Genomic DNA, 27,947 nt, shown 5'->3' with positions numbered 1-27,947 from the left:
CGGGGCCGGTGAAGCGCGCGCCCGGCTTGCGGGACCGCCGGGCGCGAGAGCGCGGCCGGGCAGCGTCGCGCGCGCGGAACTGCCGCGGGGTTGCTGTGCGACTGTTCTCCCGGAGCCGTCCGTGTTGCCGCCGGAGCCTGGCGCAGGTGAGCGCTTCCACCCCCGTCCTGCTCCCAGCTCCCCGCGGCACGGCCTTCGAGGGGCCCCTGCGGGAGGAGGCCTGAGGTGGGCGCAGCTGCAGGGCCGGGGTCCCTGGGCGCGGGGCCTGGCGCGGCGGCCTTCCCCTCCTCTCCTCGCCTCCTCGTCTCCTCCCCTTCTCGCCCCCTCGCCTCTCCTGGCCCAGTCGGGTGGTCAGGGCGGCGGCAGGCAAGGCTGGAACTCGCCCAAGCCGGGCGCGCTGCGGAAATGCAGCTGCGGGTTTTAAACTGCGGACGTTTCCCTCCATGTTGGCGGCGCGGCGCTGCGGCGGTGGGGAGGGTTCGTGGGCGCCTTTGTCCCGCCCCGCCGCAGCCTGGTTCCCGGCCCCTCCGAGCGCCGGTCTGACAGATGAGCGGGCGGCCCCGCGGTCCTGCAGTAGCGAGGCTGACGGGGCACGGCGGCCTGGCAGGACGGGGAAGGGGCAGCGGCCGAGGTGGGCTTAGATTCGCGCTGCTTGTCACTGGCTTTGAGGGTCGTGGTCTTCGCGGTTTGGTGGTTCTCCGGGCGCACTGCAGGGCTGCTCGCTCCGATGCGTTGATTTCTTTCGCCCGGACAGTCTCAGAAAAACGGGTATTTAGGCGGGTGTGCGTGCTCCTGCTAAAGCACGGTCCTGCTTTTTCACCTTTTTGAAGGTTCAGAAAAATGTTCTCCTAATGACAGCCAGCCTCGCACTGCCAGCAGCCTCAAGGGGCACTTAGTAAGCACTTGCTTGCGGAGGGCTTTGTTGCAGGCGCTTTTCCCGAGTGATTACGGGGCCCGGTCGGGTGTTCGGACGAGGGCGCGGTAGATACCGTGGGGCGCGCGTGGACACCTGCAGCGAGAGGCGCGGCGCCTGGGCAGTGCCAGGGTGGACAGGCCCCCGGGGACCTTGCACATAAACACGTGTAGATCTGTAGTTATGCATTGTAGTAACTGCTGTGTAGGAGAAGATGGAGCTACGGAGAAGAGCAGAGGGATCCTAATTTAGACTAGGCAACAAGTCCAGTTTTAGTTTCTCAGGGCTGCCTGGGAAGAGGGAGAACAACGAGCAGGAGGGGAATGATGAGCTGCCCAAGGGTGTTTATAGGGAAGAAGGCGCTTCTGCCTTTACAGCCAGGAAGGTGGCCTTTCTATTGCTTCATGAAGCAAAGGGCGTGGAACAAGGCCCAGGGTTCCTGTTTGCCTTTTGCCTAGTAGGGCTACCGGGGCTCAGGTGTGAAAAGGAAGCTGTCAAACTTCATTCAAGCGTCTTGCTCTATGCCTCGTTTATATGAATTTGGAGAAGTGAAGGAAAGATAGCCGGAGACCCCTGTAATGCTAATGAGTAGAGAACAGCAGCAAAAAATGGTTGTGTTCATAAATAGTAACATATTGGAGCTAGAATATGTGAGGATTGCAGTGCCAGTTGACTCTGAAGTTAGCGGGCATCTGGTTTAATACAGTAAAGCCTGAGGGTCTCCGTGATTTTCCTGTTTATCGCAATGAGGACATTGTGTTCAGTGAACAAAATTTTTCTTTACAAACACACTTGTCTAAAACATCTCTTGTAAGAAAAGCCTGTGTGTATCTTGACTCCTGTAGGTGAGTGCATAGTGACATGCACAAATGTGGGACTTTTTTGTGCCATCCTGGCTATTTTACTCCTGTGGGGGAGTATATTAGGATGTGATTGCACTGTATCCTCATGTTTGACAATGGTGTGTGGATCTTGTGTAAAGTGGGGGTGCACATCATATTGCTGGCTTCATCTTTTGGAACATTTACGTTTAAGATAATGATCTTCTAAGAAGAATGCTGGTTCATTTTGTTTTTCAAGCAAATCCTAATTCTTCTTTTAAAAAATTAAGCTTTAGAGACCTAACAGGTATCCACCATATGCGTTAATTTGTTTAACCCAAAATATTTAATTGATAACAAGAATCTTTTTGGCACTGGCCTGCGTTTATATTACACAGACACTGTGTATGTGGTGTGTAAGTGCAATGGAAAGATGCCCGTAAATAAGTTTTTAAGAACACGCAAAAACTGTTCAAGGGTCTTTTAAAACCTCAAGTAGCCCCTGCGTCCTGAAGGGCTTGTATTTCAAAAGTTTATAAAGCGTTGTTTGCAACTTGAGCATCTTCCTGTAGGAAGACATAATTGCCTTCTTTTAACCCTGGCTGACCAGTGTAGGAGAGGTAGTAGTAAGAGTGGTTTGATTTTGGGGGGTCTAGGGAGGGGAAGGGGCTCAAGAGAAGAGAGAGGGAGGGTACATTTCCTTCCTCTTTCTTTGTACTTGGAGGCTCTGAGTTAAATGTTGAAATAGGCAAAGTTGGATGTTGTCACCTTCCGTTTTTGTGCCCCTCCTCATGCAGAGGTGTTCACTACCCCCCTGCTCCCTAAGTGCCCCTCAGGTGACTCAGCCAGGCCTGACTTCATCCAGAAAACTTGTGGGCTCCTCCCCACTACTCCAAGCCCAAACCCATTTATTACCCCAGTGATGCCATCTCAGGTAGGTGTAGGGAAGAAAGCTGGCTCTCTTACCTGAGGTGTTAATTGACTGACATCCTCTAATCACCAGGTAACTACTTGTGTTTTCTTTCATCTACCAACCTAGCTGCCATCTCTGTAAACTAGTAGAGCTGGTTAAGTTTTTTCTCAGACGATTAACAGTGAAAAAAGGTGATGCTTAGGAAAGGCCTTCCCCACCCTGCCTCCCCCCTGACCCTCCCACTACTCCCTTGGAGTAGGTAATTCAACTTTCTCCTTAATTCCAGAGTCTTCAAAGGTTCATAAATGTTGCTTTTATTGTATCATCAGCTCTTAACAAGAGCTAGTGAGGAATGTACGTTGATATGCTTGGACAATACATCAGGAAGTGCTTAGTTGGTGAAATGAAGGTGCTTTGGGGGAGAGCTCCTATCTGTGCTACTGGCTGCCCCTTGAACTTGGCCCCAGCTAGTTTATGCGGTACTGAGGAAGGTTGGCAGCCCTGGTTTTGTTGTGTGGAAATATGAATCCGCTGGTCAGCGGATGGAGTGGCATTACTGTCTGGCAGCTGGGAGTACCCAGCTATCAATTGATATTTCAAAAAGGGTGGCAGACAGGCCTCACGTAAGTGGCAGTTCTTGTAGATAGATTGTGGATTCTTGGAGTATTGTGGGACTTTGTGGGCCATGTTTTGAAACAGAGGAAAAGAATCTTATAATTGGGGGTCGATGTCTGCTGTAGACTTGAGAGAGGTGAGCTTGGATGAAGGCAAGGTACACCCTGACTTAGGTGGGTGGTTGGCAGAGTTACTTGGTATGCATTTGTACTTTAGCTGCAAGAGTTGAAAGCTAAATAACCCCCAAATTTATTCATTACAGACTTGGAATTATTTTTCTTACTGTTGGTGGGTTATAGTCATGTTAATTGTACATCCTTGATTTTCCCAGTCTGTTTTATAGTTTACTGTTTTTAATAAAGTCAATTTGTTAAAAATACAATTAAATGCATTTTTAAAGCCATTGTAAGTTGTGATGCAAATTTGCAAATGAGAAAATGTGTCCTTTGTGAGATTGTGCCTCATTTTTTGATTAACAAGAACTATGATCATGTAGGTGGGTAACATTTTACGTAGTGCAAACTTATGGCGCCTATATACATTGTTATAATTAATCTTTAGTGTCACTTACATAGATACCGCGGTGGCTAAATCATCTTCTAAAATGATTCCAAATGAGATTGAATGTAGCCTTTCTGGCCCTAAATCCTGACCAGTCAATTCCGGAAAGTTGCATTTTAGTGATCAGCCTGTGGAAAAAGACAAATACATAAATGTATATGTATTGACTCAAATTTTTTTTCTTTAAAACTATTCAGGCTAATTATAGAAAATGCCAAGTAGGAAATTTGCTGATGGTGAAGTGGTAAGAGGTCGATGGCCTGGGAGTTCACTTTATTATGAAGTAGAAATTCTGAGCCACGACAGCACCTCCCAGCTTTACACTGTAAAGTATAAAGATGGAACAGAGCTTGAATTGAAAGAGAATGATATTAAGGTAAGTGTTCCTTTGGCTTGTCAGAGTATGTTTACCATAAGTGGGAAATAACTCTTAAGTACAGTTTCTAAGCTTAGGATAGTCAGTTCAGCTTGGTTTGGAGGCAGAGGGTTGAGCTCTTGCTTTGGGTCACATACTGTTTTTGACTCTTGGAATGTATGAATGAGGCATAGTGCCTTGTTCTCAAGAAGCTCACACTTATTGGGAAAGACAGCCATTTGCATCTGTTGGTCCCCTGGGTTTACTGCTTTCTGTGCCTGGAGTTTGTTGTGGGTGGTGTTGAGTATATCAAGGGTTAGAGAAGATCCCTGGGCTTCAGGGGAGGCTTTCAGAGGCAGTGACACCTGAGCCAAGTGCTGAGAACAAATAGGAAAAACTCAGCTGATAATGGGGCTGCTTCTGCAGAGAGTGCAGTATGCCAAAGTTGGGGGTCTGGGGTCACGGTCAGCTAAGTGCTGGAAGGGAGTGGTAGGGGAGGGCTAAGCAGGAGCCAGGCTGGAGGGGCTTTTATATTCCATGCCCAAGGGTTTGGGCTTCATCCTGAACACCAAGGATTTAATCAGGAGAGTGACATTAATTAGATTCGAGTCTAGCCCAGGGCTTTTCAACCTGTCAGGTGAGTGTCTGGGTTTTAAGATATCTGATCCATAGTATACAAGCATTTATGTAAAATGCCATAAAAATGAATTACTAGAAAAATAAAGACATGCAAAATAAAAGCCTCACAGTTTTACTGTCAGATTCGATAGATGTGAGATTACTTTGTCAAAATGCTATAAACATTTCTATATGCCTCTTTCTTGATTTTGGTACTTGCGCAGATTAGTAACAAGCATTTCTAGGACCCATGGCCGAGGACGACACTTTGAGTGCTCTAGACCAGGAATAAAGCGACAGATAGTAAATATTTTAGGCTTTATGGGAGCAACTCCAGGCAGTATGGAAGGGAGCAGACATTGCAGTGTTCCAATACAACTATGGATACTGAAATTAGAATTTTGGATAATTTTCACGTCAGGAAATACTATTCTTTTGATTTTGTTTGTAATTATTTAAGGATGTAAAAGCCGTTCTTAGTAGGAAGGCCACACAAAAATTGGGGTGAGGGACTTGGCCTGGGGCATAATTTGTCTACATCCCTAGAAGCAACATAAGGAAATTTGGAGTAGGTGGGGACACGGTGAAACAGTTCCCAGTCATCCAAGCCCATGTTTTATTTTCAAGATCTGCTTATGTGTTTTGTTCAGAGTGAAACTGTGGTATTATTATTTTTTTGTCTGTGTGCTAATTTCTTTTGTCTTATCCTCTTAGTTTTAATCCATGTTAATTATTACCCTTCTTGCATATGGTGTTGGAAATAAGTACAGCTAATTGGTTTAGATTCATTCATTTCATGGAAATAACCTTCAAAGAACAAGAATGGAAAGGCTGCATTTGTCTCATGAAAGGTGGATCATTATGAAAGCATTTTCTTCTGGCTTCATCTGATCCATTCTTAGATCCTAAGATTTCCCATGATGATTTTAGAGTTAATGGTAGCAGTTCTTGCCTTTGTTATCCTCTTCTAGTTTGGGTCTGTCTGTATGTGTTATGATTTGTGGTAAAGCTCTTTGCCTTCTTCTCCCTTTCTAGCCTTTAACTTCCTTTAGGCAAAGGAAAGGTGGCTCAACTTCCAGTTCCCCTTCCAGACGCCGAGGGAGTCGATCAAGGTCACGCTCCAGATCCCCTGGTCGACCACCTAAAAGTGCCCGCCGATCTGCTTCTGCTTCCCACCAGGCCAACATTAAGGAAGCAAGGAGGGAAGTGGAAGTTAAATTGACTCCGCTGATTCTGGTACTTGTGTTTATCCTTATACAGCCTTTTGTCTTCCCCTTTATGTATGTATTTACTCGAATTACTTGCAGTTAATAATATTAAAATGTCAGTGAAGTATCAAATCTAAGGCGATGACTTTGGAAGATTTCATAAAAAACAAATGTTTGGAATAGAAAGTTTTAAATATCAATGGAAAAGAATGTCCTTGAGTTACCAGAAATGCTGTTTAAAATTTTAGTTTTTAAAAAAGCAGTGTTCAAATTTGAAATAGATGGAGCTTGTAGATTGAACTGAGTAAGGTTTTTACAGTGTATGAAAGTTCATATCATGTATGAAATGGTAAGACAAAACCCGTATTACAGAAACATTCTTACTCTTAGCATCATTATACTTGATCACTTTACCTAGTCAAAGATGATGATTTTAGTGGAATTACTTTTAAGGTGTAAGCTTTGAAATATCAGGGTGCATGGAGCCTGTAAATCTTGTCCAAAGAGTATTTAGATAGTAGACGAAAGAGAAAATATTTTAAGTAAAAAGAATAAAAGTAATCTTCTATTCACTTAATGTTAACCCCTTTTCTGGATAGAATGCACACAGACTTTTAATAAACTTTAAAAGCTGGATTATGTACATACTGTTCTGTAGTCAACTTTAAGAGATTTAAAAATATTGGGGATAACCTTTCAGAGCATATTTTTCTACATCATTTTTGTATTCTATAGTTATGGATATATGGTAAATTGTATAGATGTAACTTAATCGTTAAAGTCAGCTCCCTCATTGATAGACATTTAGTGTTTTTCCTTCCATATTTTCACTATTACAAACAAGTATTTTTATATAATATCTGATTATTTCCTTAGGTGCAAGTGGAACTGCTAGGTCAGCTATATGGTGCAGATCTGAGGCTTTTAATACATATTGCCAGATTGTGTCAAGAACGTTTATAGTAGTATCAGTGTATGAATGCCCAGTTTCTCATTCTGAGTATTATAATTTTTTTTTTTTTTTTGGGCGAATGTGACTGTCAGACATTTTCAACTTACTGTTCTAACTTACATTTTGAATTTGAACATTTTAACTATTAGTGGCTCTCTTTACTACCCAGGGACTCCAGGAACAGATGCTGTTAATATTTAAAATATTAAAATGACTGCTGTATTTTTATAGTGTAATCTTATGGTCCTGGTGTCACAAGAACAACAGACTGGCTTTGCTTCTTACTAATAGAGCCTTGAGCCTACTGTGTATTGCACAAGTACCCACTATTTCTTAATTTTCCATTGTTGGCTGTTTCCGAGCAGTGAATGTCTTTTTGAATGTCTTTTGTTTTTTATCCAGTTAATGAACTAATTTACCAATTTTTACTTTATCTGCCTTTCATAGCAAATACCCATATAGTCTATCAATGAAATTATAACATTCAGTCTAATTACATGAAAGATGAAAGATTTTTTTATTTTTTTGAGGCAAAGTTTCATTCTTGTTGCCCAGGCTGGAGTGCAATGGTGCAGTCTTGGCTCACTGCAACCTCTGTCTCTGGGTTCCAGAGATTTTCCTGCCTCAGCCTCCCTAGTAGCTGGAATTACAGGTGCCTGCCACCATGCATGGCTAATGTTTTTATATTTTTATTAGAGACGGTTTCACCATGTTGGCCAGGTTGGTCTTGAACTCCTGACCTCAGGTGATCTACCCGCCTGCGCCTCCCAAAGTGCTTGGGATTACAGGTGTGAGCCACTGTGCCGGCCAGATAAAATATTTTATGTAGAAATCTACATTATAAGATCCAGTATTTCAGAGACTGGGGAATTCTAGGCAGTTTTATTCCTCTTCATTTTTAACAAAATGAGTGTTAAATTCTTCAGAATTAAGGCTGTGAAAAATCGGTTTTATTGCTTGATTTCAAAATAGTAAGTTTTTACCATCATGTTTCTTTTTAATAAGTTACAGTTCTTTTGATTAAATGTTTATATTCTTCAATTTAGAAGCCATTTGGAAATAGTATCAGCAGATATAACGGGGAGCCCGAGCACACTGAAAGAAATGACGTACCTCATAAAAATACACAGGTGGGAAAGTGTTCACTTTCATCTTGGTTGATTTTTTTTTGGGTTAAAAGTGACTCTCCCTCGAGAAGCACATTGAAAATTATAATATTTTATAACTTGTCCTAAAATTCTGTCCTTAAATTAAGACTGAATGTAATTTCACAAATTTATTCTAATTAGTATACAGCTGTACTGAGATGCTGAAATAGTTAATGCAGTAGCAGTAGTGGTAATTGTTCACTACAGATATTTAATTTTTAAATTTTTCATTTAGGAAAAATTCAGTTTGTCACAAGAAAGCAGTTACATATCTACACAGTATAGCCTTCGTCCAAGAAGAGAAGAAGTCAAATTAAAAGAAATAGATTCTAAGGAAGAAAAATTCATTGCAAAAGAACTGGCAGTGAGAACTTTTGAAGTGACTCCCATCCGGGCAAAGGATTTGGAGTTTGGAGGAGTACCTGGTAGGCCTCAGAGCTGGGCCCAGAGAGGGCAGGTGGGGTGGGCTAGGGGTGGTTGCCACAAGGTGAATTGGAAAGGCCTCTCTGAAGACATCTGAGGCAGGCAAGGTGGGAATTTGTGGAAGAGTCTTCCAGAGAAGGAGCAGTGGGTGCAAAGGCCTGAGGTGGGGGTATTTTGGGGGGATTATGGAGTAGAAAGGATGCCATTGTAGCTGTGTTTAAAAGTTTTAGCAGTCTGTTCAGAGGATTTGGGCACAGAAGTACAAAGAAGTGATGAAGGTTGATCTGGGAGTTTGTATAGCATAGATGGTTACCTATCAGGGACAGAGAGCTCTGCTGATAATCAGACCTGAGGCGGCAGGGCCTAGCAGCCTGGAAGTCAGCTGCCTGCATAAAATGGGATCCCAAGGCTGCCCTACCTGCTAGGCAGGTTGATTGTAAGGGTCAAAGATCTGAAGTGTGCCGAGTTTTGGAGTTATTAAGTGGGTGGAACTGATGAAATTTTATGAGCTAGTAAAAGAAAAGACTTCTTGTCTGAATGGCTCAAAATCCTGCATGGCTTAATTGCTTTGTATTTTGTTATAACCTTTGGCTAGCTGGTCTATTACAGATACTGTCCAGCATCACTTAAAATCTGCACACATTACATGAACGTGACACTATTTTAATTGTTAGAAACTTAGGAATATAAAGCTTTTTGTTACGATTAGGCTGATAATTTTTAGATATTCTGATCTTCAGTTTGCTGGAGTTTCAACACATTTGCTCCTTAGTGGTTGGAGGTCAAATGTTTTAGAGTTTGGTTTCTGAGGTGGGTGTAGCTATTCAGTGTTGGACCCCTGTTTGTTTGTTTGTTTGTTCTTTTCTTTTTTTTTTTAAAACTACTTTGATGCCCATGGTTGCCTGGCCACCAGAACTGACAGGTAGAGATGGGAGTTTCTGATGGTACATTAGAAATTGGTTTCAGACAGCTAGCCATATATGAGTTCTGATCTTAAAAAAACTAACATGACAGCACTTTGGGAGGCCAAGATGGGCGGATCATGAGGTCAGGAGATTGAGACCATCCTGGCTAACACGGTGAAACCCTGTCTCTACTAAAAAAAAAATACAAAAAACTAGCCGAGTGAGGTGGCAGGCACCTGTAGTCCCAGCTACTCGGGAGGCTGAGGCCAGAGAATGTCGTAAACCCGGGAGGCAGAGCTTGCAGTGAGCTGAGATCCGGCCACTGCACTCCAGCCTGGGCGACAGAGCGAGACTCTGTCTCAAAAAAAAAAAAAAAAAAAAAAAAAAACCCCAAAAAACTAACATGATTCTTAAATGAATAAACCAGATTGAAATTTGAGCTTCAAATGTTCATGAATTGTTTGCAGGTGTGTTTCTCATCATGTTTGGCCTGCCTGTGTTCCTCTTCCTGTTGCTGTTGATATGTAAACAGAAAGATCCCAGTCTTCTGAATTTCCCTCCTCCTTTGCCAGCTTTGTATGAGTTATGGGAAACCAGAGTATTTGGGGTCTACCTCCTGTGGTTTTTGATTCAAGTCCTGTTCTACCTACTGCCAATTGGAAAGGTACGTTTATGGTAATTCTGTTTTGTTTTAATAGGATGAGGTCTCGCTATATTGCCCAGGTGGGTCTCCAACTTCTGGGCTCAAGTGATCCTCTTGCCACAGCCTCCTGAGTCACTGGGACCACAGGCGTGTGCCATGCTGCCCAGCCTTACAGTAGTTCAGAGGTTAGAGGCTATTGTTGGTCAAAACTCCCAAAACTTAGTTCATGAAGCCATTTCTCTTGTGCTGTCTATATAACACTTGCTTATTAAGAGGAGCTTAAAAAAATCTGAGATGTCTTGTGTAACTTTTCAAACCAAATAGAAAAGAATAGGCTGTTTTGCAAAGCAGCCTGACTCTCAGTGGAGATTGCTGTGGAAAAAAAATTCACTCTCAGTATGCGTTATTTCAGATGCAGCCTTTTAAATGATTAATTGATAGGCTGCTGGGCTCGATGGACTTTAGTCTACATCTTTTACTTTTAAAAAGTATGAAAAGTTTCTTATTTTCATCTCTTGTTGTCAAATGTTTCAAACGGTTTCAAATGTTGTCAAATGGTTTCAGATGTTCTTGTTGTCAAGAACATTTTATGTTGTTTTCAGATTCCTGCAATATCTTTAAAATTTGTCTCTCCATTGCTAAGTGTAGTTTTTTCTTCTTTCAGTAGAATCCTTTACTTGGATATATTTAAAGAAACATGAGATTACCTAAGTAATAAATCATTTATTTAAAGATCTTATTCTTAGGGCTTTGCAAGTTTGCCAGTTGTCTGTAAACCAAAGGATCACTTTTACTGGTGAATGCCAGTAATAGGAGGGTAGAGCTGCAGGCTTAATACTGTGGAGTGAGACCATAACTTTAGTGGCCCTAGCAAGGATATTTGTGATAAAGACCTTCAGTCATTTTTACGTTAAGGCTCTACAGTTAAATTCAGATTCATTCAGGGTAAGGTGATTTCAGAGTATCAAGGAAAGCAGTTTTGTGTTTAAAGTCATATATGTATATACTCATAGACTAAAGTGACTAAAAGCGTATATATTAAAATATATTAATATTATACTGTCATCCCTTGATATCTTTGGGGAGTGGTTCCAGGACCTCCTGTACATACCAAAATCTGAGGATGCTCAAGTCCCTGATAAGAAATGGTGTAGTATTTGCATATAACCTGTGTACATCCTCCTTGTATACTTTGTTACCTCTAGGTTACTTACAATACCTAATACAACGTAGGTGCCATGTAAATAGTTACTATACTGTATTAGGGAATAATGACAAGAAAAAGAAGTCTGTACATATTCAGTGCAGATGCAATTTTTTCCCAAATATTTTGGATCTGTGGTTGGTTGAATCCGTCGATGTGGATCTCACGGATACGGAGGGCTGACTGTATATTTGGATCTGTATATTCACAGATTAAAGCCCAACACAGCATTTACTAGACACCTTTAATAGATAAGGATCATCTGAAATTAGCATGTGGGATTTTACTAATCCTGCGATCTCAAACAGCTTTTACATTTCTCCTGGGAGAGGAGGAATACTGGCTAGTGAAATCTGTAGCTAATGATAGGATAAAGTAGGTTAGCCAAGAGCAAATGATACTATATTTATATTTTACAGTTTGAAATGAATTGCTACATTTCTAAATAGTTATTTTGTGGGGTAAAATGTGACTACATTGAGCAAGTGGACTTTTTACTCAGCCAGTTCAGTTGGGTACCATGCTGAATGCTGTGGGTGATGCCGAATGAAGAGAGGAGATGGTTCTGATGCATGATGCATGCTCACAGTCTCTCTCTCTCTTTTTTTTTTCTTGAGACAGTGTCTTGCTCTGTCGCCCAGGCTGGCATGCAGTGGCACAATCTGCAACCTCCTCCTCCTGGGCTGAAGTCATCTTCCCACCTCAGACTCCCGAGTAGCTGGGACCACAGGCGCATGCCACCAGGCGTGGCTAATTTTTGTATTTTGTATTTTGGTAGAGAGGGGATTTCACCATGTTGCCCAGGCTTGTCTTCAACTCCTGGACTCAAGTGATCCTCCCACCTTGACCTCTCAAAGTGCTGGGATTACAGGCACGAGTCACCACACCTGGCCTCTCACAATCTCTTATTGCAGATAAAAGAATCACATGAAATGGTTAAATAACTGGCTGGGCAATATATGTATAATATATAGCAGAGCAAGTAAGCATATGAGTACGCGCCATCAAATAGCACTTGGGTCAGAGTAGAGTGGGTCAACAGGGTAGAGCCCAGTTGAAAAGGACCCCACAAATGGAAGACAGTGGAATCTTACTGTTACTTTGTAAGTGTTGGGCAGCCATTGGTAGGTGTTTGAGCTAGGGGTCCACTAGATACAAAGGTATTTAAGCCCATTTAGTCTTGAGGTGGTACACAGGAGTGTTGCCGGGAGCGTGGCTGTTGCAGTTGCTGGGTCCTACACTAGGAAGTCATTACTGAATTTGTATTTAAGATAAATTCCTGAAGGTGGAATTGCATCATTAAAAGGCTTGCCACTAGGGTTTTTGAAATATATTACAAAATTTCCCTATTACAAGATATCTTCCTTCTTGGGCGTGTTGAAAATTAAGTGATATTAGAAGATATATATGTGTGTGTATATATATGTATATATGATGGTGATGTGCTTTGTAAATTTGTAAATTTTTTTTTCTTTTAAGGTTGTAGAAGGAACGCCTCTTATTGATGGAAGAAGACTCAAGTATAGATTAAATGGTGATTTTCTTTTTTTAAGACTCAAATTGATGATTTGATAGCTTAAACTTCTAAGTGTTAAACTGTTAAAGCTGATTAGACCAGAGTAGTAAGTGGTAAATTATCTCTTGGTAGTCAGAAGGGCAACTGTTTATACCTGTAGCCAACATGTATAAATTATGCCATGTAAAGTAACATAGCCTCTTAGTCACTCTTGTCCACTCTCCAGTTTTATTTTCTTAGTAGTGTTCATCACTGTTAGAAATCATTGCACTTGTCTAGGATTTTATCACCCTGAGGTGTTACACGGATGCGGGCATCCAGGCCACTCCTGCTGTGTGAGCTGCTCTTGCCCTTGCTCATGTCCTCTGGGCTGTCCCTTGAATATTCGTCACACACTCTTCCTGGGCCTTTGCCTGGAAAACTTACCCCCAAATGTCTGACACCTGCATCTTCACCTCCATCTCGTCTCTGCTGAGAGAAACCTTCAGGTCCTTTTCTCTCCCCGTCTCTGTTTTATTTTTCTGTCTGACATTTATGCCTCCACATATCAGTGTATTTGTCTCTTCATTAGGATCTCTCCACTAGAATGTGGCTTTATGGGCTAGGACTTGGCTGTGTTCATTGTGACGTGCTTCGTGCCAGGAAAATGGGCACGTAGTGGGTGCTCATTCATATGTGAGGGCTGGATGGATGAGTTGTGAGCTCACTGAGCAGCTCAATAAATGGGTAGACCTTGCTCCCTCTGGGTTCAGCACCTGGCACTATAAGAGCATATGCTGAGTGCATCAGTCCAGCTTTGCCGTTTGAAGACTTTGGCAAAGTACAGATCTATTTTGTAGTCATCCTTGAATGATTTTCCATTTGACGAGATGGAGTAGAGTGTTTTCCTTTTCTTGAGAATTACATTATATATTTTAATGGTTGAACTTTTTATCCTTTCAATTCTTCATTTTCTAACTTTGGATCTTTGTTTAGAGACTTACCCAGCATCTACTCTGTCTGCAGTCACTCTCCTGGGTTCTAAAAGGGAAGCCAAAGATAGTTTAGACACCTTCTGCCTTTTAGTGCCAGTCACGTGACAAGGCATCTGACCTAGCTCCAGCATCTGACCCCTGGTGGATGCTTAATACTTGTCGTTGGTATTGTTAGACTTTTTGTTGCTTTTACCAAATTCTTTGCTGATGGAGCGAGTTTTAGAACCTTTGGCACCCTCCCTCCCTCTGGTGGTTCACTTGCCACACCAGGGAAGGTGAGTCTGGGGCGAGGTGGGTTGTTGACTTTGCTGCCAGGTCCTTTGATTTCAGTGTTTTGTGTGTTTCTCTGCAGGCACCGATTCTTTTCTAAGTAGTCTTGTGTTACATTTTCACTTCCCTCTGAGGGGTGTGGTACATACAGAGACTGAGCACAGTGCTTGGACATGGAGCTCTTGTAGCCAGTGGGGGAGTGGCTGGCCAAGTTGCTTGATCCTTTTTAAAAATGTCCTCATCTAATTACTCGGGTTCAAGTATTGAGGTTTCTTTTCATGAATTTTACCATTATTAACTAAGGAGATTCCTAAGACATTTTGGATGATTATTTTTAATTCACGTGGACTAGAGAGCAAAAGACTGCTTCATCTAACCATTCTTTTTTAAAATATACATTTTATGAAAGGTAAATGAATATCTTTAAAAGTCAGAATTTAAAATTAGAAGTTATTATTTGGAGTATTTGTGGAAAATGTGGATTCAGATCAGTTGAGACAACTATTTTATTTTACAAAAGGTTTGGTTTTAGAATTCTCAAATAAATAACAGCTACTTCTTTTTTGCGTTTGACCATTTATCCTAATGTGATTTGATGACTTTTTAGGAGCACAGCTCTTTCAGGCACTCAGCTCCCTTGAAAGCAAAACTATTTCTTTCTTTTTTTTTCTTTTTTCTTTTTTTTTTTTTTGAGACAGAGTCTTGCTCTGTTGCCCAGGCTGGAGTGCAGTGGTGTGATCTTGGCTTACTGCAACCTCTTCCTCCTGGGTTCATGCCATTCTCATGCTCAGCCTCCCGAGTAGCTGGCACTACAGGCGCCTGCCACCATGCCTGGCTAATTTTTTTTGTATTTTTAGTAAAGACAGGGTTTGACCGTGTTAGCCAGGATGGTCTCGATCTCCTGACCTCGTGATCCGCCCGCCTCGGCCTCCCAAAGTGCTGGGATTACAGGCGTGAGCCACCGCGCCCAGCCACAAAACTATTTTTTTAGCCAAAAGGAAAAATTGAATCTCCCAGTGAGCCTTTCTGTGTGGCAGCAGGACTAGCCTGGAACGAGAGTTCTTTGGAACCTCACAGGGTGGGTGCTTTTTAACTTGGCATTGCCCGTGAATGTGCCCACCTGCTGTCCCTACCCCATGGGTACTCACAGTCCCCTGCCTGGCCTCCAGCATTTGTGTTGTGGCGTCTTCTCTGTGGGTGGCATCTTAAGAACTCTGTTCTGGATGATAGAGTTTAACTAGAATCTTTTGAAACCATTATTGACAAGTTGGTTAAGTATAAATATTTATAATTTTGTAACTACTAACCTAGCTCAGTGCCTGGCCCCTGGTGAGTGCATAATACCCTCCCTTTAGGTAATGGCATTAGACTTTAAAATGTGTGTTTGGCTCAGCTCTGTTAATAATTAGCCATTTGACTTTGTGCCTGAGAGTTTGGATTGTGGGAATTTTCAGGTTGCACTTCTTGTCAGTTTTCCCTTAATTAAAAGCAAATAATGACCATTTGAACTGAAGAAGAATCAATATGTTAAACTATTTGGAAAGTTCTACAAGAGATAATGGTATGTATATTGAAGATTATACCTCAGGACATTGCTTATTTGCATATTTGTGTGTATTTAGTCTGAATAATGATATTAAGACTTTAAAAATGAACATTGTATTGTTTCATAATGGCGTACGTCTCCTGTGAGCCTTGGGTTAACATAAATTTTCCCCTTCCCTTTTTTTTTTTTTTTTTTTTTAAAGGATTCTATGCTTTTATCCTGACATCTGCAGTCATCGGAGCATCTCTCTTCCAGGGCGTAGAGTTTCATTATGTGTACAGTCATTTTCTTCAGTTTGCACTTGGGGCCACTGTTTTTTGTGTGGTCTTGAGTGTGTATCTCTACATGCGCTCTTTGAAAGCACCCCGGAATGACCTGTCGCCTGCCAGCTCTGGTGAGCAGTGATGAATCGCGTGTTGGATGAATGCGTCCCAGAGCCCTCCAGCAGCCATTTCCAGATTTGAGTAGATTGCTTTTTTTCTAACTTCATTTTTTGGGAAATGAAGAGAAGAAAAAATGAAAAGATGAAGAAAAAAGTTAAAGAGATATGAATTTAAAAGAAGAAAATGTTTTTCTTTTTCCTTCATACTTTCTTATTCATTTCTTTTTTTTGCAGTTGCTTGATGACAGTAAGACGTTTAGTAAACTTACAGGCGTTTTGACTTATGACAAATATTATTTCTTTGTCCAAAATAGTAAATACTCTTTAAAAAGCAAAAACAAAACAACAGAGGTTGCTGGCTGGGCGAGGTGGCTCACACCTGTAATCCCAGCACTTTGGGAGGCCAAGGCAGGCAGATCACTTGAGATCAGGAGTTTGAGACCAGCCTGGCCAATATGGTGAAACCGCGTCTCTACTAAAAATACAAAAATCAGCTGGGCGTGGTGGCACATGCCTGTAATGCCAGCTACTCGGGAGGCTTAGGCAGGAGAATCACTTGAGCATGGGAGGCGGACGTTGCAGTGAGCTGAGACTGTGGCACTGCACTCTAGCCTGGGCCACAGAGCGAGGCTCCATCTCAAAACAAAAGACAAAAGAAACGAGAGGTTACAAATTGGTTGATGCTGAGCTAAAGTATTTAAAAAAATGTCGCCTATCTAAAAAAATTGTGAGTGTAAAGTCCTTTGGGGGGCCCCCATGATTTTGGTTGTTTTTTAAGAAACCTGGGGTATCTGGGTCCCCGGCTCCCCAAAGGCTGTAGTAACTGCCCTTTCAGTTGGGCAGGCGTCTCCCCTAGTCTGTGCCGTCCTACCTCTCATCACCAGAGCTCTGCTCAGGCACTTGCAGGCAGTTGAATTGTGAGCCTGGATAGTGGGCAGCAGTGCAGTTTTAAAGCCTCCTGACTGGGTTTGGAACACTGTTTGGGTAAACACTTTTCCCTTCTCAGGAAATGCTGTCTATGATTTCTTCATTGGCCGTGAATTAAACCCTCGAATTGGTACTTTTGATCTCAAATACTTTTGTGAATTGCGCCCCGGATTGATTGGATGGGTATGTCTTTTTTTTTTTTCTTTCTAAATTTCAATTCAATAGGTCTAATTAATTGCTAGAAAGAAATGTAGACCATTTAAAAATAAGCAGTGGGTGGTATATTTTTAGGGATAATTATGGCTTTCCATAAATCTATCAAAATATTTTCTTGTAAATATTTTCCAGAGGTTTAAGATATGACAAATTAAGTATCTTTTCTTTGCTTTATTATCAGTTTATATTTATATAGGAAAGTGATAGTGTGGATGCATTTTCCTCTTTTTTAAAACCTTATTTTTACCTAGTTTTAGGCTTGGAGTTGCAGATATATAGCAAAGAGTTCCCTTCCACCCTTCACTCTATTTCTCACAACGTTAACCTCGGAGGAAACCAGTGTGTAATGATGAAGAACTGCAGATTAACATAGCGACAGCATTAGTTACCGAGTCTGCAGGCCTCAGTCGAGTTCACCAGTCTTTCCGCTGTTGTCCTTTTTCTGTTCCAGGAACCTCGACAGGACTCTACGATGCATTTGGTTGTTATTTCTTCTGAGTCTTCTCTAGTCTAATAGTTGTTTAGGCTTTCCTTGTCTCTCATGACCTTGATACTTTTTGGAAAGTACTGGTTGGTTATTTTGTAAGAGTGTCCCTCAGTTTGGGTCATTCCAGTGTTCTCTTTGATTGGGGTGAAGTTATGCACTGTGACAGGAACACAGAAATGATAACTGTGTCCTCAGTGCATTGGGTCCAGGGGCCCATGGTGCTGAGATGTCTTATTCCCGGTGGCGGGTAGGTGTTAAGGTGGCATCTGCCAGGTGTCTCAGCTGTGAAGCTCACTCATGCCTTTGTAGTGCTAAGATCCCTGGGGAGGTGCTTTGAGGCTATATACTTTCCCCTTTTATTTCAGGTGGTTATTAACTTGGTGATGCTTTTGGCTGAAATGAAAATACAAGACCGTGCTATTCCATCCTTGGCCATGATTTTGGTTAATAGTTTCCAGCTTCTCTATGTGGTGGACGCTCTCTGGAATGAGGTAATTACTTTTAAGAGCCGAGGCCTTGGAGTCAGATGGCTTCGAGTGGGTGAGTGACCTGTCAGAGCGTCGGCTTCTTGCACACAAAGTGAGGGGAGCACGGCCTGCCTCCATGGCTGCTTGTGAGGACGATGAGGCCATCCATGCGAAGCTGAGGAGGGAGCGCTGACAGGTGGGAAGTTTCTAGGCATTTGGGAGTGCTTTGGTGTTTTTCAGCTGATCTTGTGTTTAAAAGTAATATTCTCAATATAAGATTGGTGGATCTTGGGTTTGTTTTTGTGGGCGGTGGTAATTATGGTATCACATGAAAATGGATGGATTATTACCAAATTAGTATGGTGTTTCTTGGATTGTCAAGAGTCACCTGGTTTTTAAATAATGGGGGAGGTGTTTTATTGTTAGTATTTTAAAATAGAAAGACTAGCTCTAATTAGATGAACGTAAAATCAGAAATCAAGATGCATTGAGGAAGCCAGTTGAAATAAGGCTAAGTTTTCATCTCGTGTCTTTTTTCGTACATTGATTAGTCTTTCTGCTAGTTGAAGACTGGTAAATGTTTTGTTTGTTTTCTGTATCTCAACCAGCATATTCCTTTAAAAAATTTTTTCTTCCTCAGGCTTATTTTACAAGTATTTTATCATATTTACTGTTATCTTTGTAATCATCTCCAAATTCCACATCTAGTTTTCTTTCCATATTAAAAACAAATCTGGCAGCTGTACATCATAAAGTTCCAAAACAAGTTTTAATGACAGTGTGTTGAGACAGTCTGCTGACATTTTGAGAGAAGACCTTTTCTCTTTGAGCCTGGAACATTAAAAAAAAAAAGTGTATTATTTGGCCATCATTACTATATATCTCCCCCACCCCTGCCGGCTGGTCTTTAATTGTGGCCTTCTATGCAAAATTGCAGAGAATATTGAGTCAGAACAACTTCGCAAGTTTGATATTGGTGTTTGATGATCTTCTTGTTATTTAGGAAGATTAGGGCCACTTTGAGGTAAACCTCAATTACAAGTGGTGGGATTAGTGCTATCCGCTAATTACGGGTTCCTGTTGCCCTCCTACCACTTCACAGACCCAGGCTCAGAGCCTGGGAAGCTGTGAAGGTGGTGATAGCACTTCAAATTGACTTTAAAAATTCCAAGTCGATCCAAAATTAAACATGTTTTTGAAATTAAAAAACAACTCTTTTGTAAATGCACTTACTATTACCAGTGTAGCTTTGTTTGCTGTTATAGAATGAATCGCCAAAAGAGCGTATAGGTAACAGTTTGCAAATCAAATGATATTTCACTGTTTTGCTCACCTCAGGCTTCTTTAAAACTTCCTTTCTAGTAGTTTTCCATTGATAAGTGATCATTTCGTCTGGTTTCATCTGTTAATAGCTTTCTGCCATGTTGTGGTCTTCACTTTTTAATTGGCTTAGAAGTTCATATTTTCTATAGATTTAGCCAAACACTGACCTCTGTTAAAAGAAAATTTTTTTGCATTTTAAGGCAAAATTAACATAGCCCAGGGGTAGAAAACTAGAGTTAGGAAATTGTTTTCTGTCTGTTCTCAGTATCTCAGCCAGATGATGATAATCTTCTTGAGGAAGTATTGTATTTTATGATTTCTGTAGCATTCTGGCATACCACTGGGCAATTAGCAGATGCTTAATAACTTTTTTGTTAGGTCACTTGATAGAAATTCCTCGTATTCACGAATGTGCTATACCTTAAGAAAATGGAGACTACCAGTTTAAATATGTATGACCCTTCCTCTGAGTCCAGCCTGTGAAAACCTTGGGGCTCAGGAGCTGGTGGGGCTAAGGTCCTCCCCCTGACCTGGCACTGGGTGCTTACCCTTTGCCCTCTCACTGCTACTCACCACACCTGCTTTTATCTGCTCCCTCCGTTTTGTCACCTTTATCCTCTTTTGGACCAGGAATCAGATCACAGGCCTTGAGAGAGAAGAATAAGACACTCTCGGGGACAGAAAGTTAAAACACCATGTATCCTCACTTACATGTGAGAGCTAAAAAAGTTGATGTCATAGAAGTACAAAGTAGAACAGAGGATGTGGGAAGGTGGGAAGGGTAGGGAGAAGGGAAAGATAGGGAGGGAGAGGTTTGCTAAAGGATATAAAATTACCACTTGATAAGAGGAGTAAGTTCTAAGTTCTAGTATTCTGTACTGCTGTAGGATGACTATAGTTAACAGTGATACATAGTTGCAAATAGCTAGAAGGATACTGAATATTCCTAACACAAAGAAATAGTGTGTTTGAGATGATGGATATGCTAATTATCCGGATTGGATTACTATATATTACATGTATGGCAGCATCACTGTGTACCCCATAAATATGTACAATTATTACATGTCAATTTTTTTTAAAGAGAATAAAGAACTCTGGTAACTAAAGAGTATAAGCCTAAGGAGGTAGATTTTGTGGGATTGGTTTTTCTGTTCCATATGACATCTGTTTTTCTGTTCCATGGCCTATTTGCTTTCTTTTCTGGAAAAAATCCTATTTGGAGGTACCACTCTTTTTCTTTAACCTAGAACTTTGATTCTCCAACAGAGCTTATACTGGCTAATTTTTCTTTTTCTTTTCTTTCTTTCTTTTTTTGTTTTTTTTTTGGAGACAGAGTCTTGCTCTGTCGTCCAGGCTGAAGTGCAGTGATGCAATCTCAGCTCACCACAACCTCCGCCTCCTGGGTTCAAGTGATTCTCCTGCCTCAGCCTCCTGAGTAGCTGGGACTACATGCGCCCGCCACCATGCTTGGCTAATTTTTTTTTTTTTTTTTGTATTTTTAGTAGAGACAGGGTTTCACTATGTTGGCCAGTTTGGTCTCGAACTCTTGACCTTGTGATCCACCCGCCTCAGCCTCCCAAAGTGCTGGGATTACAGGTGTGAGCCACCGCGCCCGGCCTATACTGGCTAATTTTTCAACATCAGTGGTCTGTAGTGAGGTTCCAGGTAGTTTGGAGATTCCCTCAGGCCAGACCTTCAGAGTGTTGCCTTGGCGGTATGTCTGTATTCTAGAGTCTGGCCTGCCCCTTATCCTGGTCCAGAGGCGAACTGGCTCACGCTAAGCAAATCACCAGGGAGTAATGCACTTTTATTAATTTGCATGAGAAGTGAAGCTGTCAGTTCACCATGTTGCCAGGCAGCTTAATTTCTTCTGTGGAAAATCTACATGAAAAGCCAGATTATGATCAGAAATTAGATTGGTGCATGTGGAACTGAAACAAAAAGAGTTGGTGATCATATTCCTTCAGCAAACATATTTTGAACACTTCTCTCCATGGCGGACACTGTGCTAGTTACTGGGGTCGCAAAGGTAAAAACACACAACCTCTGTCTTTTAGAGGCTTTTAGTATAGTGGAGAGTGACTAGACAAGTACAGTAACCCAATTGCTGTAGCGTACTGGTGGGTGGTGACATCTGAGAAGTGCCCAGGTCTGAGCCCTACTGGTGGGTGGTGACATCTGAGAAGTGCCCAGGTTGGAGGGAGGGGTTGCCAGCAGAGGGGAGGGCCTGGGCATGGGAAATGCTTTAGAGATCTGTTATCTCGGGAACATGAGCGAGAGGCTAGCGTGACAGGAGAATGTGATGGCAGAAAGACCTAGCAGGCCAGGGGAACCAAATCTCTCTCCCCTTTAACAAAAAAATGTTGGTTGTGGACCTGCCCATAGCACTTTATACATTTGCCTGTAAACTAGTACTTTATTTGAATACTTTAAACATAGAAGCTCTTTCTCCCTTTCCCCTGTCTGTATCCTTATAGGAAGCGTTGTTGACGACCATGGACATCATCCATGATGGATTTGGATTCATGCTGGCTTTTGGAGATTTGGTGTGGGTTCCGTTTATTTACAGCTTCCAAGCCTTTTACTTAGTCAGTCATCCAAATGAAGTGTCTTGGCCAATGGCATCTCTAATTATTGTTCTGAAACGTGAGTATTAATTTTAGTCTCAGTTTAATTTATTAAATATTATGTACTGAGGGTTTTATGCTCTGATGTCTACATATTTGAAACATGCCATTTTGAATGGTCAGCATTAGCTCAATTCGAAGCCATTTATGATGAGTAATAAAAAGTCTGCATTTTGCAAAGAGAATGGATGGTTCGTACCTGGGTTCTCAGTAGTACTTGAAACAGATTATTTTAAATGAACCACCTTGCTTTTAAATTTAATAAATTTAAGTTGGTTAAATTTGTTTTTAGTAAGCTTATGTTTTTTCTCTTGAGTGCCTGCTTTTTCTGGTAGGCATCTTATAAAGAAGATTGATTTTGCCTTCATAGAGCTCGCGTTCTAGCAGGAGAAATAAGACATGAGTGAGCACCAAGAGGGGCTTAGATGACGGGTGTTTAAGGTAGAGACTTCTCTCTGGGGAGCTTTAGTGTGAACTTATTGGAGGATATGGTGTTTGATTTGAGTTTTAGAGGGTAAAATGGGATGGAGAGATCCAAAAGTCAGGCACTGGAACAGCTCAGCAAGGGTGTATGGTGGGGAAGTGTGAGATGAGGTTGGGAAAGACGGAGAAGTCCAGTTTGGCTGCAGCTGCAGTTCACCAGGGTCAGTCATGTATTTTACTTCAGGATGAATTTTCTTTGTCCTTACCCTGTTCATTAAACCCTTAAACACTTGGACTAGAGGTTGGGCAGGGAAAATTAGCAGTGAACTTCAAATATAGATAGTTTTGCTACACTAGTTAGTATCTGTGGTAGAAGAAGAAATTCAAACCATTGGTTAAAATTAAGATTTATTTTCACCAGTGATTTGGTTGTCCATGTCCATTTTATGATTCAAGACAGTATATTTTATAGTTCAGCTAAAAATGGGGGCTGTCTTAGTCTGTTTTGTGCTGCTCAAACAGAATAGCTGAGACTGGGTAATTTGTCATGAAATTTATTTGGCTCATGGTTCTGGAGGCCAGAAGTCAGAGAGCATGGTGCTGGAATCTGGCAAGACCCCTTCTGCTGCAGCATCCCGGGGTGGAAGGTGGAAGGACAAGAGAGAGGGAGGGAGGACAAGAGAGAGGGAGGGAGGGCAGGAGAGAGTGAGGAAGAGCAAGAGAGGCTGAACATACTTTTATAACAAACCCACTCGAGATACTGAGCCCACTCCTGTGATAGCGACATTAATCTGTCCATAAGGGCAGAACCCTCATGACCTAACCATCTCTTGGAGGTGCTACTGTCAACTCTGTTGCGTTGAGGATTAAGTTTCCAACACGTGTACTTTGGAGGACACATTCAAACCAAAGCAGGAAGTGAGGTTATTCTCTTACTAGTTTATTGAGGATCGACTAGATAATAGTTAAATGTCATTGATACATTGATTTTTGACATTCTGAAATTTGGATAAAATTAGGAACTTGTAGACTTACAATGGGATTCAGCATGTATTTAAAGTTCAGGATGTTCTGGTGCTGATTCTAAGCTAGTGGTTGATTAATAAAATGTTTGTGCCATGGCCAGTAGGTATCATAACTAGCAGATGATATAGCCTGTAATTTTGATTATACCGAACTCTAGTATTGATTTTATTGTAATGTAGGCTGTCTTAGATTTTATCTCTTTCATGGATGTAACTATATTTGTTTTGACTTCAGAGTGTTCCCTAGGTGGATGATTAAAGTAGTGTGATAGATTTTGGAAGGGTTACCATCTTTTTACATAGTGAGATTTAGAGTTTTTGAGTTGTTCTTAAGAATCAGGCCAGGTGTGGTGGCTCATGCCTGTAATCCCAGCATTTTGGAAGGCTGAAGCAGGAGGATCTCTTGAGCCTAGGAGTCTGCTTTGGAAATTTCCTCAGAGCATAGAGATAATTTTTAAGAGAAATTACAGATGCTATTAAGCATTAGAGTATAACTAAGTTATTAACATAGGAAAATATTTTAAAATTGCAGTTTGTGGTTATGTAATCTTCCGTGGTGCAAATTCTCAGAAAAATGCATTCCGGAAAAATCCCAGTGATCCAAAGCTTGCACGTAAGTATTGATTTATGTTTATATTATATATATTACGTGAAGGTTTTCTTTTTGTCTCGACATCATTAAAAATGTACTTTTATTTTTATATAGATTTAAAAACCATTCATACTTCAACGGGAAAAAATCTTCTAGTTTCTGGATGGTGGGGCTTTGTTCGCCACCCCAATTACTTGGGTGATCTCATCATGGCCTTGGCGTGGTCCCTTCCATGTGGTAAGCATTTCAGAAGAGTGCTAGTTTGACCCTTTTAGCCACTGGAAAGATGTGTGTGTGTGTCCTTTGTGTGGGCCAGTGTGGCCAAGGTGGGTGTGAGTCTTTTTGTCGCCCTTTTCTACTGTGAGGTTGGCCTCTGTAGAAGCTCTTCTGGCTTCTGAGGGGAATTGGGAATTCACAGAGCCTGAAGTTTTACTTTAAGCCTAAAAGCAAAATTTTAAGTTTTCAATTGTGCCTGATAGCTTTTTTCTAAGTAGAATATATAGAAATTAATTCAGCTTCTTAGTTCATGATTCGGTGTACATAGATTGGGAAAAACTGGTTTTTAAGAAGAGAAGGAGATTCTGTTTTTCTTTTTGTGTGTCTGGCCTCATGGGGAGCTGGGGAAGCAGGGGAGCAGGGGGAGCTGTGGGAGCTGGAGGTGCTTGGGGAGCTGGGGTATCAGGGGGAGCTGGAGGTACTGGTGGAGCTGGGGATTTGGGGGAACTGAGGGAACAGGGGGATCTTGGGAAGCTGGGGGACCTCGGGGAGTTGGTGGAGCTGGGGGAGCTGGGGGAGCAGGGGATCCAGGGGAGCTGGTGGAGGTTGGGGAGCTGGCCCATGCCTGCTACCTGTTTGGTGGCCTGGCCTGTAGTGGAGGACAGCAGTTTTTCTCTTCGCTGGGGGAAGAAGGGTGAGAAATGGAGAGATTTGTATTAACTATGAGGACAGATGTTTTGATTGTGATGGATTGTTAGAATGGATTCACTAGTCTTTGAGTAGCTTCTAATTTAGATACGACCTTTTGCCATTTCCCAGTGGGATTTTACAGACTGGTTTAATTGTTCTCCTCATTATTAGAGAAAATGAAGTACCTTATGGTTCATTTTTAGAGAATTTGGGGAAAAGCAGGAAAAAATACGTTGTAGTGATAATAAAAATATCTAATACTATGTACCGTTATTATCCACAGGTTTTAACCACATTCTGCCTTATTTCTATGTGATTTATTTCACCATGTTGCTTGTCCACCGAGAAGCTCGTGACGAGTACCACTGTAAAAAGAAATATGGCGTGGCTTGGGAAAAGTACTGTCAGCGTGTGCCCTACCGTATATTTCCATACATCTACTAATGCTCTTCTGGCTTATCTACAAAATACTCCTGCAATTCCAGCTGCCATTTGCAAAAACGAGGAAAAAATCCCAAACTTTCTTTTGTTGCACTGACAGGATCTGTAAATTTTTTTTTCTTTTTGAACCAGGACTATAGAGCCAAGTAGTTGATCTTTTAATATAGCTGTGTTTACTTTTATTAAATTATAATTAACATAGGAAAAATACAAGTAAGGATGTGAGAATTTGCATTTTAATGGGAAATTTTCAACCCTTAAAAATCTGAAAACAGAAGACAGTCTTAATATAAATGTACTGTGAAGAATACTATTGATGTTTATGGTTTCTGATTACTTTTCAAATTTTGATGTTTTTTGGCCAGTTGGCTTTTCTTAAATGAAAACACTGTTCCATTTAAAGTACATTTATGTTTTATTCAGTAAGAAAATAGAATTTTCATTTGTTTTTCTTTAAATCCTTTACTAGTTATATAATTTGAAAGCAAAAAGAAGGGCCTATATTAAATGCTGAAAGTGCAGAGCGATGAGATTATTAGCAGACACTGTTTAAGGGAGACCATTTGTAGCAGTTGGCTTAACCTCAGCTTCTAAAACTACATTTGAAAATGTAAATACATAGCTTAGTTTTATGTAATATATGGTGACTTCAGATTTTTTTGTACAGTATTTTGAATGTGAGATGATTGTCAGGACTGTCTTTTTAACAAAACATTTTCAGTATTTTAAATAAAGTTTTGTAAAGTAATGTGAATTAAAAATTTTGGAACAATTAGAATTCATTCACTATTGTATAGAAGATGCTGTTAAAACATAGGAAGGGTATTTTTCTTGATCCAAAGTTTGTGAATTTGGCTTTGCTACCTCAATTGCAGGTGTTTGTTTGCCTTTATAAACTGTTGCAAATAGAAAAAAAATAGAATAAGTATATATTTTTGGAGTAACATCAATATTTAAACATTTTTACACAGATTGGTGTTTGAAAATTTGCCATGTCAGGCTAGTATTTTTATATATTTTTGACTTTTTAAAAGTTCATCAGTGTTTTTGCTACTGTTAAGCTCATGCAGTTTATACTGTATTTTTTATATATCCTTTATATTTACAAAACTTTACTCCCTGTAAAGGAGTGCTATCTTAAAAACAACTTAAGGGGTTAAAGTCATTTCTTTTAGTTTAATAGATGTGCATAAGGTAGCTTTAGCAATTAAATTCTAGTGAAGTTGATATAGTCTCATTTTTAATTGTCCTATAATGGAACAGTAGCAAATTCACTAAACTTTTGTGTTCAAAGTTAAATTGTTCTTAGTACTTTAAATGTAGGGGAATGTAATAAACATAGTGTGTATGTTTGGGTTTTAATTACACATTTTATATATGAGCCATTTAGATACGCAGTGTTAATTCTACACTGCATGAAGTGTATGTAACTTAGCTTATGTTAATGCAATCATGAAGTTGGTTTGCTCTAGCATCCTGTAGTCTTTAAACATTCTTTTAGCGAAATTGTCATTGTTTTATCAGTGCTAATGTGTGCAAGCAGTTTTTTTATTTTGCTTTTATCCTGGCATCAGAAAGTGGTGTCCCAGCGTTTTCTGTACTAGATTGCACCAAGGAAGCTTTTGGGGAGGAAGGAAGGACATTAAATTCTTTCCCTGGTAATGAAAAGAGCGCGTTATCAATACAGTGCTGCAATTTCTGGATATCAGCTACAATTTGTTTTTAATTTTGTTTTTAACATGTTTATTTGGCAAATTTTATAATGAAGTTTTAAGTTGAAAATAAAATGTAGCAACATTTTGATCACTTTGGAGCCTTTTTTTCACCCCCCCCCCCCCCTTCTTGCTTGAAACTCTGGGATTTTTGGGACCAAGATAGGAGCCCTTAGATTCCCACCCCCACCCAGCCTCCTGTTTTCCTAGGATCATCTGTTTGGGAGCCTGGCCAACTGCTGTTTATTTGAAGACTCAGAATGTTGGAACTCAAAGGGGTTAGTTGGGAGTCCTAACTCCCAGAAAATGGTCATGTATTTAGTATTTGCTGTTTGAGAAAATACAGAAATGCTAAAACTATTGTAGATTCAGTCATACTTTCGAATGCATTTGTATGAATCACAGAAGCATCTGTGCATCTGAAAGACAGTACATGTGTGAGAGACACACACATGTACTATGCCTGCTGACCATGCTTTAGTGCTTGTTTGGATTTCCAGTTGACTCTAATCCTGAATTGTGAGATGAGATCAGACAGCTTCGTGTCTCAGTTCTTCCTGCTGGGACATTACATTGCCACATTACATTGCAAAATGTAGGTATGTCAGAATATGCACCAATACCAAGCATATGATATATATTTTGGTCTTTAGTTTTGCACTGTTTGGAGCAAATGATGAAGTACAGGATATTAACAAAAGATACAAGGTGGAGTGTTTCTAGGTGCAATTTACTTAAAGGTAGATGGTACAGTTTCCTGGACACAATTAAATACATGTTTTGTTCATGGCTGTTAAAGAGTCTAGTGCTGGGGACAAGTCCCACCTTTTC

The 27,947-nt window shown here is 40.9% G+C and overlaps 1 protein-coding gene across 1 annotated transcript; it reads left to right on the top strand.

The window, feature by feature from the left end:
- On the top strand, nt 1-27,207 carry LOC105478369 (lamin B receptor). The gene is made up of 14 exons (XM_011735581.2): nt 1-146; nt 4,021-4,199; nt 5,832-6,032; nt 8,003-8,086; nt 8,340-8,529; nt 9,900-10,096; nt 12,759-12,813; nt 15,788-15,979; nt 16,974-17,077; nt 17,963-18,088; nt 21,868-22,036; nt 23,998-24,078; nt 24,172-24,294; nt 25,247-27,207. Exons 2-14 carry the CDS (start codon nt 4,035-4,037, stop codon nt 25,405-25,407), a joined length of 1,848 nt encoding a protein of 615 aa, XP_011733883.2. The 5' UTR covers nt 1-146; nt 4,021-4,034; the 3' UTR covers nt 25,408-27,207.
- Nucleotides 27,208-27,947: the final 740 nt, after the last annotated feature.

The sequence above is a fragment of the Macaca nemestrina genome, chromosome 1, assembly GCF_043159975.1.
Source record: "Macaca nemestrina isolate mMacNem1 chromosome 1, mMacNem.hap1, whole genome shotgun sequence".
Lineage (NCBI taxonomy): Eukaryota > Metazoa > Chordata > Mammalia > Primates > Cercopithecidae > Macaca > Macaca nemestrina.
This window is presented reverse-complemented; position numbering and strand designations above follow the sequence as displayed.

Bases quoted from the DNA above. Each gene is read 5' to 3' on its own strand.
- LOC105478369 (XM_011735581.2), top strand. From the start codon at position 4,035: ATGCCAAGTAGGAAATTTGCTGATGGTGAAGTGGTAAGAGGTCGATGG. The intron at 8,530-9,899 runs GTAGGCCTCAGA...AATTGTTTGCAG, and splicing joins GGAGTTTGGAGGAGTACCTG to GTGTGTTTCTCATCATGTTT. The intron at 10,097-12,758 runs GTACGTTTATGG...TTTTCTTTTAAG, and splicing joins ACCTACTGCCAATTGGAAAG to GTTGTAGAAGGAACGCCTCT.